We start from the raw sequence: 13,884 nt of genomic DNA, 5'->3' as shown, positions 1-13,884 counted from the left end.
ATGCTGCAGGAGATGGTGCAGATGGAGATGAGGGTCCTTCTACTCAGGGTCCCTCTGTTAAGAAAGATCCTTCTGATGAGGAAGAGAGGGTTAGCCTTAAAACTCTGGTAGACCTCTTGAGACCCCACATGGATGATGGAGATGTAGGTCAGGATGTAGACCCTGGTAGATTAGCAACTGCTGGCAGAGCCTCTGAACTCAAGGAAATTCAGCGGAGATTAAAACAGGATTATGGGGACAGCAACCTCAGGATGATGATGATGATGATGAGGATGACATACAGTCAGCTAATGCACCCAGACAGGAAATTAGACATGTGAGGAAGGATTACATCAGAGGAGATAATGAGCCAGTCCTGTCTTGGCTAGCCAGGTGTTTTGATATGGGAGCCCCAGCACTGGTGGTAGGTGACAAGTCGGCCTCTCAGTTGGGGATGCTCTCAAAGGATACAGGCATAGACAGGCACCTAGGCAAGTGCATTGGTAAAGTTTCTCTGTGGGCACGCCTCCTACTGGCAGTCTCACTGAGGTACCCCAGCAGAGATGATTTACCATGGAACCCTAAGCCTTGGACCACAATAGCTGAGGGAATCAAGCGTCTGAGAGAGTTTGCTGTGAGAGAAGTAATGTATGGAGATCATAAGACTCTGAATCCTGATGAAATTCCTGTTGGAACAGGCCTTGCCAAAAAGCTCATTAAGCTTGCTCCTCCTAATTATGCTACTATTCTGGCAAGCAGGATTGTGGCAAGAAATTATGGTGGAGTGCCTCCCACTGTTGGCCATTTCACTGACCAAATGAGGCAGTTGGAGGATAGTCTTGCACGTACTTCTTTGGTTTCAGCCATTGAAACTCTGTCTGGAAAATGGAGAATTGCATGAAAGAGCTGAAGGAGGAACTTAAAACCTCCATATCCAACTTGATGAAGGGGGATGATTCTGATTCCTCTTCCTCCAGATGGATACAAGTTTCAGCTGTTAGGAACAGACGTGCTCCAAGGAGGCCATTCCAGAATAGGTCAAACCAAAACAGACAGCAGAGGCAATCACGTGGCAGTATCTGGATAACTCTGCGTGATCAGTTTGGTGAGAACATGAACAGATGGGATGGTCAACCAACTTCTGATCTTTTCAAGAGGTTACAGGAGCTGCAGAGGGGCAGATCCCGAGGTAGCAATACCAGGAGGGTAGCTGTCGCTTCCTCAGTTTCCCAGAACAACTCTGATAGCTCCAACAGTGATCCTAATTCTGGTGCTGGACGTTGTGCCAGCTGTACATGTGGAGGTAATCCCCACCATTAGGGGTGCCCTGCCTTCCGCCAGGGGGAGGTAAGGGATAATGGAGATAACAGAATCTATTGGGATGTGTACATCCAGTGGCCTGGCACTTCAAAATTTCAGAAGTACAGGGCCTTGGTTGACACAGGAGCTCAGTGCACCATAATACCATCAAATTATCAAGGGGGACAATCTACAACTATTCAGGGAGTCACTGGCGGATCTCAAGAGTTGTTTAAGATAGAGGTTGACATAAGTTTAACTGGGAAGCAGTGGAAGAAACATAGTATTGTAACAGGTCCTAATGCACCTTGTATTTTGGGAATTGACTTTCTGAGAGAAGGGCGTTTTAAAGACCCTAAGGGTTACAAATGGGCTTTTGGAATAGCAACTGTAGAAATTGATGGAGGAAAATTGAAGTTGTCCATTAGACCTGAGCTTTCAGATGAATCTGCAGTTGTGGGACAACATGAGATAGAGGATGTAAAGCTGCTGGTTGCTTCTCAAACTGTGCATCACAGACAATACAGAACCAACCGTGACTCTTTGGTGCCCATTCAAAACTTGATTCGTCAGTTGGAGAGTCAGAAGGTCATCAGCAAAACTCATTCACCTTTCAACAGTCCAATCTGGCCTGTGAGAAAGCAGAATGGAGAGTGGCGTCTGACAGTTGATTTCCATGCCTCGAATGAAGTAACTCCACCCATGAGTGCAGCTGTACCAGACATGATGGAACTCCAATATGAACTTGGATATGGAATCCAAGCAGGCCAAATGGTATGCTACCATAGACATTGCTAATGCTTTCTTCTCTGTTCCCATAGCAGAGGAATGCAGGCCTCAGTTTGCTTTCACCTGGAGAGGCATTCAGTACACATTCAATCGTTTGCCCCAGGGGTGGATTCACAGTTCAACCTTCTGCCATGCAGTGATCCATGATGCTTTGGAGAAAGGTGGAGCTCCAGAACACATTCAGTTCATCGATGACATCATCGTCTGGGGTGAGACTGCTGAAGAAGTCTTTGAGAAAGGTAACAAAATCATTGACATTCTCTTGCAAGCTGGTTTCGCTATCAAGCGAGACAAGGTGAAAGGACCTGCCAGAGAAATCCAGTTTCTGGGAGTGCGGTGGCAAGATGGTCGCCGTCACATCCCAATGGATGTGATAAACAGAGTCTCCACCATAGCAAATCCCATCAACAAGAAAGAAACTCTGCGTTTCTTAGGCATAGTGGGATTTTGGAGACTGCACATTCCTGGATACAGTCAGATTGTGAAACCTCTCTATGATGTGACTCGAAAGAGAAACAGTTTCCAATGGGGTCCTGAGCAACAAGCAGCCTTTGACCAGATCAAGCGAGAGGTAGTCCAAGCCATGGGTCTGGGACCTGTCCAAACCGGTCCAGACATTAAGAACATTCTGTACACGGCCGCGAGTGACAATGGTCCAACCTGGTGCTTATGGCAAAGAGCTCCAGGGGAGACACGAGGACGTCCTCTTGGTTTCTGGGGTCCTGGCTACAGAGGCTCAGAGGCAAACTACACTCCAACAGAGAAAGAGATTTTAGCTGCTTACGAAGGAGTGAAAGCTGCTTCTGAAGTGATTGGAACTGAGTCACAACTTCTTCTAGCTCCTAGATTGCCAGTTCTGAATTGGATGTTCAAAGGCAAAGGTTCTTCACCACATCATGCAACGGATCCTACCTGGTCTAAGTGGATGGCTCTGATAACACAGCGAGCTTGAATGGGAAATCTTGAAAGGCCTGGTTTGGTGGAGGTGATCACAAACTGGCCAGAAGGCACAAGCTGTGCTAAACCTCCAGAGGAGAGAGTAACTCGTGCTGAGGAAGCTCCTCCTTACAGTGATCTGTCTGATGAAAAGAGATATGCTTTGTTCACAGACGGTTCCTGTCGTCTTGTTGGGAACAAGCGGAGATGGAAATCTGCAGTGTGGAGCCCAGCACGCAGAGTTGCAGAAGCGAGAGATGGAGAAGGAGAATCCAGTCAATTCGCAGAGGTAAAAGCTGTCCAGCTAGCTCTTAACGCAGCTGAACGTGAGAGATGGCCAAAGCTTTATCTCTACACCGACTCGTGGATGGTAGCCAATGCCTTGTGGGGTTTGCTGAAAGACTGGAAGAAGAATGGCTGGCAGAGGAAAGGAAAGCCAATCTGGGCTGCAGATCTGTGGCAAGACATTGCTGCTCGCATTGAGAGAATCCCAGTGAAAGTGAGACACATTGATGCTCACATTCCTAAGAGCAAAGCTACAGAGGAACAACAACACAACCAGCAGGCAGATCTAGCTGCAAGAGTTTCCCAGGTGGACACAAACTCTGATCCTGATCCTGATCTTGACTGGAAACACCGAGGTGAGCTGTTCTTAGCTCGGTGGGCCCATGACTCGTCAGGACATCAGGGCAGAGATGCAACCTACCGATGGGCTCGTGACAGATCCATTGACATTTCCATGGATGCTATCACACAAGTCATCCATGACTGTGACATTTGTGCTGCTATTAAGCAGGCAAAGCGGATCAAGCCCTTGTGGTACGGTGACCGATGGTCCAAGTCCAAGTATGGTGAAGCCTGGCAGATTGACTACATCACTCTACCTCGTTCTCCATCTGGTAAGCAGTATGTGCTGACTATGGTAGAGGCAAGCACTGGATGGCTGGAAACTTATCCAGTTCCTCATGCAACTGCACGTAACACCATTCTTGGCCTGGAGAGACAAATCCTGTGGAGACACGGAACTCCAGAGAGGATTGAGTCAGACAATAGAACTCATTTCAAGAACAGTCTTGTAAAAAACTGGGCCAAAGAGCACGGCATGGAGTGGATATTCCACATTCCCTACTATGCACCAGCTGCAGGGAAGATCGAACGCTACAACGGTTTGCTGAAAACCACTCTCAAAGCCATGGGGGGTGGATCTTTGAAAAACTGGGAGAAACATTTAGCACAAGCAACCTGGTTGGTGAATAGTAGAGGTTCAGTGAATCGAGCTGGACCTGCCCAATCAGATTTGTTGCGAAAGGAAGAAGGTGATAGAGTTCCTGTTATCAGAGAAAAGAATCTGTTAGGCAAAACTGTTTGGGTATTTTCTCCTTCAGGAGAGGCCAAACCTGTCCGAGGGGTGGTTTCTGCTGAAGGTCCTGGTCACACCTATTGGGTGATGCAAGAAAATGGTGAAATTCAGTGTATTCCACAAAGAAATCTAACTTTGGCTGAGAGAGGTTAAATTCAGAGTGTTGCGCAGATACAGCATCGCGCCCAAGAGGAGAGTCCATGAGATCTACGGTGCACGAACCCTGAGAGCCCTGAGTCACCTGAGAGTCCCTGTTCCTTCCTTCGCTCCATCTGTGAGGAAACAAGCTGTTTGCTGTTTTTCCTGTGATTTGACTCTTTTGAATCATCTACATCTGAGATAGCCGGAATGGACTATGGTCTTTATTCACCTATTGTTGTAGATATTATTTTAAATTAGATAAATGATAGTAGCAGCCAATGGAATTGTTTAGAAGGGGTGGACTGTGATGGTTTGAAACTGTCTTTTTAATTTTTCCTTGCAAAGTTCAGAACAGAGAAAGTGAAAGAATGTAAATAAGTCACTATTGGGTGTAAGAAAGCAAAATAACGATTGTTCTAAACACTTCCATTGGATAGATAGAAATGTTTAAGAACTATTACCCAAAACAAAGTAGGCATTCTGCACATTCTGCGTTCGGCAGTGGGGGCAGTTGCTGGGCTGTCTGGCTGCTGTTTCTTCTTCTCTTCTGGCTGAAGATAACACACTGACCTTGGCAGCTAAGTTAACAACTTTCTGCTTTACTAACTCTGCTTCTCTGTCCAGGGGAGTCTGGGGGGGAAGCTCCTGGGAGAGAGAGGCCCCTTTGGGAGGGTCCCCTCTGGGGGGAAGCAAAGGGAGATCGGTTGTGCTTTTTCTGTTGATTGTATATATTTGTGAATGTTGTGAATTTTGTATATTTGTATATATTCATTGCATTTCATTGTAGTTTTTAGACTCTGCTTGTAAATACAGCTTTTCATTTGCTTCCAGACTGAGCTAGCCTGGTTATTGTTGGTGGGGGGGGGGAATTTCAACTCACACCAACACAAAGTCTTTAGATAGGACTTCAACTTGTTTTCCAGAAACTATAATCGGGTAAAATCTGTCCACCCAACCACTTCTGTGCAACCTGGAAGTTTCTTTTCTTCCTCTGATAGTTTACAGAAATATTCTGTCAAACTTGTAGAGATAGGCTTCAAAAATCCAGTAGAATTAATTTAAACCAACTCCAGGTTTTCTACATGAGTCGCAGACTCTCCCACCCCATCTGTAGCTGCAGCAGTCTCTTGACAGTTGGTGAAATGCTATTGCTGCTTTCAGCTCCCACAGCATGATGGTTTATATCTGTTTGATAAAACTGTTCCCGTGGGAGACTTTCCTGCATTCCAGCTGAGTCTCTTAGTGAATCAAGCTGGGGGGGGTAAGCTTGTGTTGCCCTTACAAAATCGTAGCTAGTTTTCCAAAATAATTCTTTTTACCCTCAAGCAGTGGCACAGGATCATGTTACTGATACCAGCACGTAGACACAAACTTTCCAAGTTTTGCAGGGGGTGGAAGCCCCCCTAGTGACTCTCACCTTTCCATTTCTGGGTTGCTGCCCTATATGATAAGCAGTAGCTCCTGTGAATGAGGAGTCAAAGAGGGAGTCAGTCAGGTATGCAGCTCTGAACAAGCATTGTGTATGAGGTGCAAACCTCTATGCTTGCCTTTGGAAATCAGTCTCAAGTGCATGAAACCATAAAACCACTGAGTTTCTGGCCCATGGAGACATGGGATCTAAATAACAACTATCAGTGCTAGTCAGCAGGAGTTAATGACTCCTCAGGACAAATCCCTCCCAAGTAGACAAATAAACTACTTGGAGGAACTTCAGTGAAGTCCAAAGTGGGTGCTTTGAGTCAGGTGCAACTTTGTCTAAGTTTGCGTGTGGCTAACTGCATTTCTTTTCTACCTGCATTTCTTTTCTACCTATGTTTAATGTGTTAATGTCTAATCACATGTGAGGCTTAGTCTGGCCTGAAGCAAGGTGTGCACTATGTGTCACCAACTATTAGAGAGAAATGTCCACGTCAGCTAAAAGACAATGGTTACTTTTGCCTCCTTAGCAACAGTAAGGACTAGATTCAGTAAACTATGCCTGATCTCTCAATTTGAGCGAAATCTGCACAATAACTGAAATATCAGATGCAGAACATCTCCTGAAGGAGTAACAGTAAAACATCTGGATGTTTTATTGAAGGTAGCCTTATATATGCATTCCTGCATATGGTTGGCCACAAAGCAGAGCTATGAAAATAAATTGAGTTACAAGGGTAATGCCAGAACTGGGTGCTGCAGAGGGAGACCTGCTCTCCTTCCCTTCCGTAACACACAGTCTGTCTCCTTGTTTCAAGGAAGTGAGGCCAAAACAATATCTGTTAAGAAAAACAAGTTTCTTCAAATAAATTAGGTTGTTATCCACATGTCTTTAGGCATTGTCTTGTACAAGAGTGAACTACAACCCTATCTCATATTTTGCTTTATCTCATTTTTGCCTCTTCCTTCCTTTATATCACTCGAGCAAACTCTTATGCCTGCAAACCCAGAGCTTCCCCAAAACAACAGCAAAAGACACAGCACGTTGCATGATCAATGGGTGAGAAAGAGGGCATCACAGGAGGGCATAACAGGCGCAGGCCTGTACGGGGGTGCTGCCCAGGGAAGGGCCAGGGCAGTGTGGGGAAAGGTTGGCTGCTGGCCCTCCCAGGCTGCCCACACCCTGCCGGGTCCACTCAGGAATGTGAAGGTCCTTTCAGTCCAGCCATTCGCAGCTTTGCTGTTTTTTGTCTTTTTTGCAGGGGAGTTTTTCTAAGTTGGCAAATAGGTGACTTGTTCTGTGCCCCTCATACTTCCTTTTAAGCACAATTAATTATTTTAAGTGATTAATACTGCACTGAGAAGTTTACTTGGAGGGGACAGCTCTTCTGGTTTTTTTTTGACTAATTACCAGTCTGGATTTCTGAATGACAATACAGCTGCTAATTAATCTCAATACAGTTCTCACAGACCCTGATAAGAACTTTCCAATTAACACAAGAAGAAAAACTATGTCAAGAGTCTTGTTGTGTTTTTCTGGCATCCACTCCCAGTCAGATGAATATCATTTTAAGTACAGAGACAGACTAGGGATGAGAGCCAGTGGGCTGTGAAGCAGCTCCAGACTTGCTCAGAGGTTGTTAACTCAGGAGTAGCTGTTATTTATATACCCCTTTGCTCTTGTTTCCTGACGTTGCTTGCTACCATTTTTGTAAGCAGGAGGAAGATGAAACAGGGCAGTGCAGCAAGTATCTGACCATCTCCATAGGGGATTTATCACAGTGTCCCAATGTTAATATTAACAGAAGGCTGAAAGGGGTGTTCTGATAGGGTTTTTACCTAACATCTGGTGCAGCCAGGGACAGGGTCTGTGTGGGTCACTGCTTGACTTGCAGCACTCCCATGGTATATGATGCCATGTGGGATGATGCTGGTGGTGGGGGGCAGTGGGGACACTCCTGAGGTCCTTTTCTTGTCTCACAAATTGTGCTTATCAGCCAAAGTGGCCAGTGTCAGCATACAGCCCAAGTATTCACTTTGCTTCTTGCAGGAGAAGGTTGCAGCCCACACTGACTTTCCTGCTGCCATAGCTAAACTGCTAATAGTTCCTGGAAAAGCCCATTTAAAACCACTTGGGCACAGTACACAACTATGTAATCTCAGCTGTATCTGTAGTGTAGACACACCCATGAAAATACAGAGCCAGATGCTCAGCTGGGGACAGTTAATTAGGTCCCTGATTTGTACCAGCTCTGTGGACCAAGGTAAATTATAAGGACTCCTTCAGCCAGGGAGGAGGGATAGGAACTGATGCTGTTCATTTTCATTACCTTGAATTTTCCAGTGCAGTATTTCTTTCCCACAAAATCACGTGCCAGGGATGTTTCTGAAGAGATGAGCAGCACAGCAGTTGCTGTGGCCACTGCATGGCTGCTCTGGGTGCTCAGAGAGCTTTTGTGTAGTGGGACATAAACAAGCTTATGAAAAGTGCTGTTTTAAACCATGCTGGTTGACTTTAATTTCTTTTCTTTTTTTCCTCTGTGTCTTGAAGGTCAGAAGATTCTTCACCACAGAAGTGATGTCTTAGAAACTGTAGTCCTGATTAACCCCTCAGATGAAGCAGTTAGTACTGAGGTAAGTCAGAAATATTTCATTGGATGTATCATAAAAGCTCAATTAAGTGGATAGGATAAGAGCAGTGAACCAGATGCAGTTGAGGTGATTTCTTAAATGTCAATTACTGCCTTCCATCTTAGTGACTGACAAACCCCAGTATTTTCTTTCAGAGCATTAACAGACTAAGAGCAGGTCCTAACAGTGAATGGAAGGACATGTTGGGAACAAATACTAAGGAAAACATCAGCCATCCATTAATTTTCTCCCTGGTTTCCCATACTCCTGACAAAACATGAGAGGATGGGATAGAAATACACCTCTGATGCCTGCATTCCTTTTCTCATAATGCATGAAATTCCCTTCTTGCTGAAGTAGAAGTAGCTGTGGTAAAGCTATATCTGCGTTTCTTCTGCTCCTCCATTTATTGGTATCTCTGGAGGTCAATTTTATACATTAAAAAAGTGAGTGAAGCTGCCCTGAAACAAATTTAGATCTTTGAGAAGAATTATCAGCTGTGTGGGGGTGACTCTATATTATCTACTGGTCCTTCCAAAAGCATGTGACATGATCAACACACTCTGGAGAGTGCCCCGGAAGAGGACTGCCAATTTCTCACAAAGTCATTAGAGCAAAGAACTGAGGATGTAGGTCAAAGACAAAATTGATAAATTTAGGTAGTGAGACTGAAGACTGAAAAAAGAGAGATAATTGCTTTGCTAAACTGTGACATGGTAGCATTTCTGCTGGGAAATGAAGTAGCTCTGCTTGTAGTACATAGTGAACAGTCTATTTTGTTACCAGCCTAAAGTGATATTAAACACAAACAGGAGGAAAGACTCCAAAACAAATGAAATTACTGAAGTTGCAAAAGTTTAAATAAGTAAATTACTTTAGTTAATAGCAATTCATTCACTAAAAAAGCTATGAGTGGAAATCTCTACAAGGCATTAGAAGTACTTGGGATAAAGAGCAAGGCAGTCAGCTGGGTAGCCATGCTTAATACATTCAATTTGGAGTAAAAATCTTTGAAACGTGTGGAGGGGAGGAAGAGCCACGGGAACTGCCAAAAGTAGGGAAATGCTGTTACTGTCACTGTTGCTCATGGTAGCTTTGATGAATGACCACGTGGAAGAACGTAATCTGAGGTCCAGTAATGACTTCTGAACCTTGGCTTTACTCCTTGGGCTCTAGAATATGTTTGGCTAGGTTACTGTTAATTTCCTCTCACTAGACTGTTGGAGGCAATCTTTTCTTCACTTTTCATCTTGCCAAACTTATCACAGCCAGAAGTTACAAGCTGAGATTTACCTTGGCTGGCTAAGCAATGCTCTGACTGGACACAAGCCAGAAAAAGGCACTGAGAGGCAGGAGAATTAAATCAGAGGTTGGAATAGACATGCCTTGGCCATTATGGCAAATAGAAAACTTTGTTTCATATCTCAGGAGATTTTTGAGTTGCATCTGGGGAGACAGTGATATTCCATGGAGCTCTGACTTCACTAAAAGAGGAACTTGAATCAATACGTTCAGGAAAATCAAAGGAAAATTCCACTAAAAGAAATTCCTGCCACTCTGGCTGGTGATAGCTGTACGGGTGGTAGTCTGAGCATGGTTCTGCGCAAAACTTCTGTCATGTTCTGTCAAATACCAAAATACCTCCCAGAAGAGAGAGGCCCAAAGGGAGAGAGAACATTGTTTCCCAAAGAAAACAAGTTTCAGAAACCCCCATGAACAAGTAGGTCCTTCTTAAGACCTCACTCCATCACTCTAACACTCCTGCAACTGTACCATATATCTGGGAAACCTCTGATCTCCTTATCCTCCTGTGTCAGTTCACAGTGCATCTTCATCTCCATTTTGACTGAATCTATATCCTGCTGTTCACGTCCTTCAAACAGTTTGGGATTTCAGCTAAGGGTAAAGCTGAACAGAATCAACACCTTGCAGTATTTCTTCTGAAACAGAGAGGTGTTGAAGTCAGGAAATTAATTTCTAGTGGTCCTTCAGCAAACCTTGATCATACCAAGACAAGGAACTTACGTGTCTCTAGAAGGTCTTCAACGCATATCATAAATAGTGCTCAGTAATCTGCAAGCATTTATTTACTTTTTGGACCATAGTTTGCTAGCTCTGCAGAAATTATTTCATCATCAATAAAATACATTGAAGGAGCAACATACATCAGGCAACAGGCTGCATTCATCTAAATTTTTGTCTGAAACAGAAATAGATACACTCAATCCTGCAGGGCTGTTGCATAATTTACAACTACTTAGTGCAGTTAGTGACAGAGCAGCATTAGTCCTGCATTTAATTAAAGGAACTTTCTGCTCAACATCAGGGTCACTTACTTTGTAAAATAACAATGAAAATGTGGTAGAGTTGGGAACTTCTTTCAGATACATACCTTTGTGCTTCTTTTATACTTGTGCTGCAAAACACAAGTTGTTCACCAGAGATTCAGATGGAGCCTTTGTGGCTCAGCCTTCCTGGTGTGAGCCAGAATTATTTAGAAGAACTGATTGCTAAACAATCAATACAAAAGTTTGAAAGAGTGGCTTACCAGGAGAGCTAAGGTTATTATGTCATCTCCATGGAGATGGAACTTGGAATTAGTATCATGTGGAGCTGTTCTAGATGGACTCTGCTCATTTAGTTTAATATGTGGGTAGCCTCTGGTTGAGGCCTATTCTGGCAATTCTGGTTTAACTTAATTCCTCCTTAAACAGAATTTGTGCTCTCATTCATACTTACTGACATAATGTGATGTAATTAGTGCATGTGACTCCACCTGAGTCCTTGAAATTCAAGCTTATGATTACAGTGAAGCAGAATTGTCCCTTCACTTTCTAGATTATTTGGGTTACAAGAGAATGGCAGTCTAAATATAACACTTCTCTGTGTGATCTCTGGCTGTTTCTTTTCAGTGGTCTTTTTTGCAACTGAGTAGCAATTAATGCTGTACTCAGGAAAAAGAGCAGCCTTCCAAAAACTAAGTCTGATACATGCAGTTGACCCTCAATAGTACATGGGACAGTTTAACAATGTTGTCCTGAGACAGCGCTATTAAAATTCACCAAGAGTTGTATAAGACATATGGGGTTTTTCTATTGAAAGTATTTTTCTTTCATTCAAATTTTATTCTATTTTGCTCCTTGATCTTTTTTCCATGTCATTAGTTTGGCTTATTCATTGGACCTTCCCTCTAATCACTTCTTGTTCCTCTTTTTTTCCCCTTTTGTGCCTTTTTCATTGTCTTTTGCAAACAGCATTATAACTTAATGTTTTGACAGTCCTGGGAGACTGATGCAAGATGTTTTAAATTAGGAGAGATACGCTATATATTCTGAACAGGGTATAGAAACACGTGGTAACTCTTATTATTGATGTATTTCTCTCCTTCACTGTAGGTGCGCTTAATGATCACAGATGCTGCAAGACACAAGCTCCTTGTACTAACTGGACAATGCTTTGAAAACACAGGAGAACTCATTCTTCAGTCAGGGTCCTTCTCCTTCCAGAACTTCATTGAGATCTTCACAGATCAAGAGGTGTGTTCAGAAAAGTGTCTTCCTTACATTGATATGTAATGGCAAATGTTACTAGAAGACTGAAAATGGTCCTCTGTGTTAAGTGGCCTAATGCTGATGCTTTTTATTCTTTAATTTAGCCTTTGTTTCAAAACATTTATTTAATTTACTTTAGACATAATGTAAGTTGATTAGCAAAGTAACTACATTTTAATTTCAGGAATTAAATTCTGACTTCCAGAAAATCAAGGAGCCCTTTAACACTGGAGAATGTAGAGCTGTGTTTAAAATATACATGTTGTTTATCAAATACAAAGGAGTCAAATTGAATTTGACATCAGATTCTTGCCTGGTGACAGCCAACCAGTAGGTTACATTAAATATGACAGAGGCTGTATCTTGGAAAAGCTGCAGGTTTTTTGTGCCATCTGCTTGGCTTCTTTATAGTAGTGCTTAAAATTTGGCCATTGAAATTTTAAGTCTTGTGGTTTTTTACATACCAAAAGGTAGGTATGAAGTGTACAAGTATTTAATTTCGCGACTTGGTGTTTTGCTGCCTTGTTTAATATAGTGTGTCTGAAAGCTCCCATAGGGAAGGAACCCACAGTAAACAAGCTGTCACACTTAATTGGGCTGTTGTATAAAGTATATATTTAAATAAACAATATGGCTGGGTCCCTTTGAATTTAGTAACCAATATTAATTAGGAGCATGTCAGTGGAGGTAGATTTGGAAGTTCAGCAAAGTCTGCATGAGCTCCAGGGTGATCTTATTGTATCTATCTGATCCTATTCTAAAAGCCTCTTTATTCAGCATATGGTTGTAGGATTGGGGAAAATCTGGATTCCTACTCCCTGAAACATGCCACAGTGGTGGCTGTGCAGGACGTAATCCCATGGGCTATGAGTAAGGCTCACTTGGCTCTTCTCTGCAGATGGCTGCAAACTGGCCAGCCAGCCAGCCAGCCAGCACTGATCTTTGAAAATGCTGGCTTCCAGCTTGTTGTTTCTGAAGCCCTGGGTTCTCACTGCTTCTGCAAGATTTTCCTAAAGCACAGAAAGATCACATTTGCTATACTGCAGTCTGTTTATGAGACAGTTTTAAAGAGATATTTTTAGGTGGTCTGCAAACTCAAAAAAAGTGTTCTAAGTTGTCAGTGGTTCCTAAGTGGTGATCAGAAGAAGGAAGTCCTGTGGTGTCCTTACCCTGGTGGACTTGGCAGTGTTTGATTTACAGTTGGACTCAATGTTCTTAAGGGTCTTTTCCAACCTAAATGATTCTATGATTCTATAAGCCTGTAAGGTTTAATGAGAACTGTGTAGAGTTGGTATTTCTGACCACCGCCTTTTTAACTTCACTGGGTCAAACCTGAAGGCCAAGGAATTTGTTTACGAATAAGTAAATGCCCTTTAGGGGATACTCATATAGTCTAATTCAGAAATCCATCACTAGCATAAGGAAATCCATACATTCTATGCCTAAAAGTGGTGCTTTCTGCTTAGACATTATCAGAATCCTGAAAATGTTCCATTCCACTGCCTCTGCAAACACAGCAGAGGGAAACTTTTCCTTTTACATTTGTGGTCCAGAGTGGCAAACAATCTTGTTTTTCCTCTGAGCAGCCAGCCTGATGTTTGCCTCCACCATCCGTGACACCTTTAAAACTTGAGAATTCTTCAACATATGTCTCTTAGGGCTTGAAAAGACCACCAGGTTCAAAGATACTCTTTTTTTGCTCCCTGAGTGACTTTGAATCCAGAGAAGAGAAAGAGTGGTTATATCTCTATATTATCAAAGAGCATAAGCAGTGGAACTGTG

General features: G+C 43.1%; 1 protein-coding gene across 1 annotated transcript in view; it reads left to right on the top strand.

Moving 5' to 3' along the window:
• The window catches only part of MAP1B (microtubule associated protein 1B), a 76,477-nt gene that overhangs the window by 51,302 nt on the left and 11,291 nt on the right, over nucleotides 1-13,884 (top strand). Inside the window, exons 3-4 of the mRNA XM_054397722.1 lie at nucleotides 8,472-8,554; nucleotides 11,947-12,087. Coding sequence (XP_054253697.1) covers nucleotides 8,472-8,554; nucleotides 11,947-12,087 — 224 coding nt within the window. The remainder of the gene's footprint in view (nucleotides 1-8,471; nucleotides 8,555-11,946; nucleotides 12,088-13,884) is intronic.

The sequence above is a fragment of the Indicator indicator genome, chromosome Z (genome assembly GCF_027791375.1).
Source record: "Indicator indicator isolate 239-I01 chromosome Z, UM_Iind_1.1, whole genome shotgun sequence".
Classification (NCBI taxonomy): Eukaryota; Metazoa; Chordata; class Aves; order Piciformes; family Indicatoridae; genus Indicator; species Indicator indicator.
The sequence above is the reverse complement of the archived record's forward strand: the minus strand, read 5'-3'. Positions and strand labels throughout refer to the sequence as shown.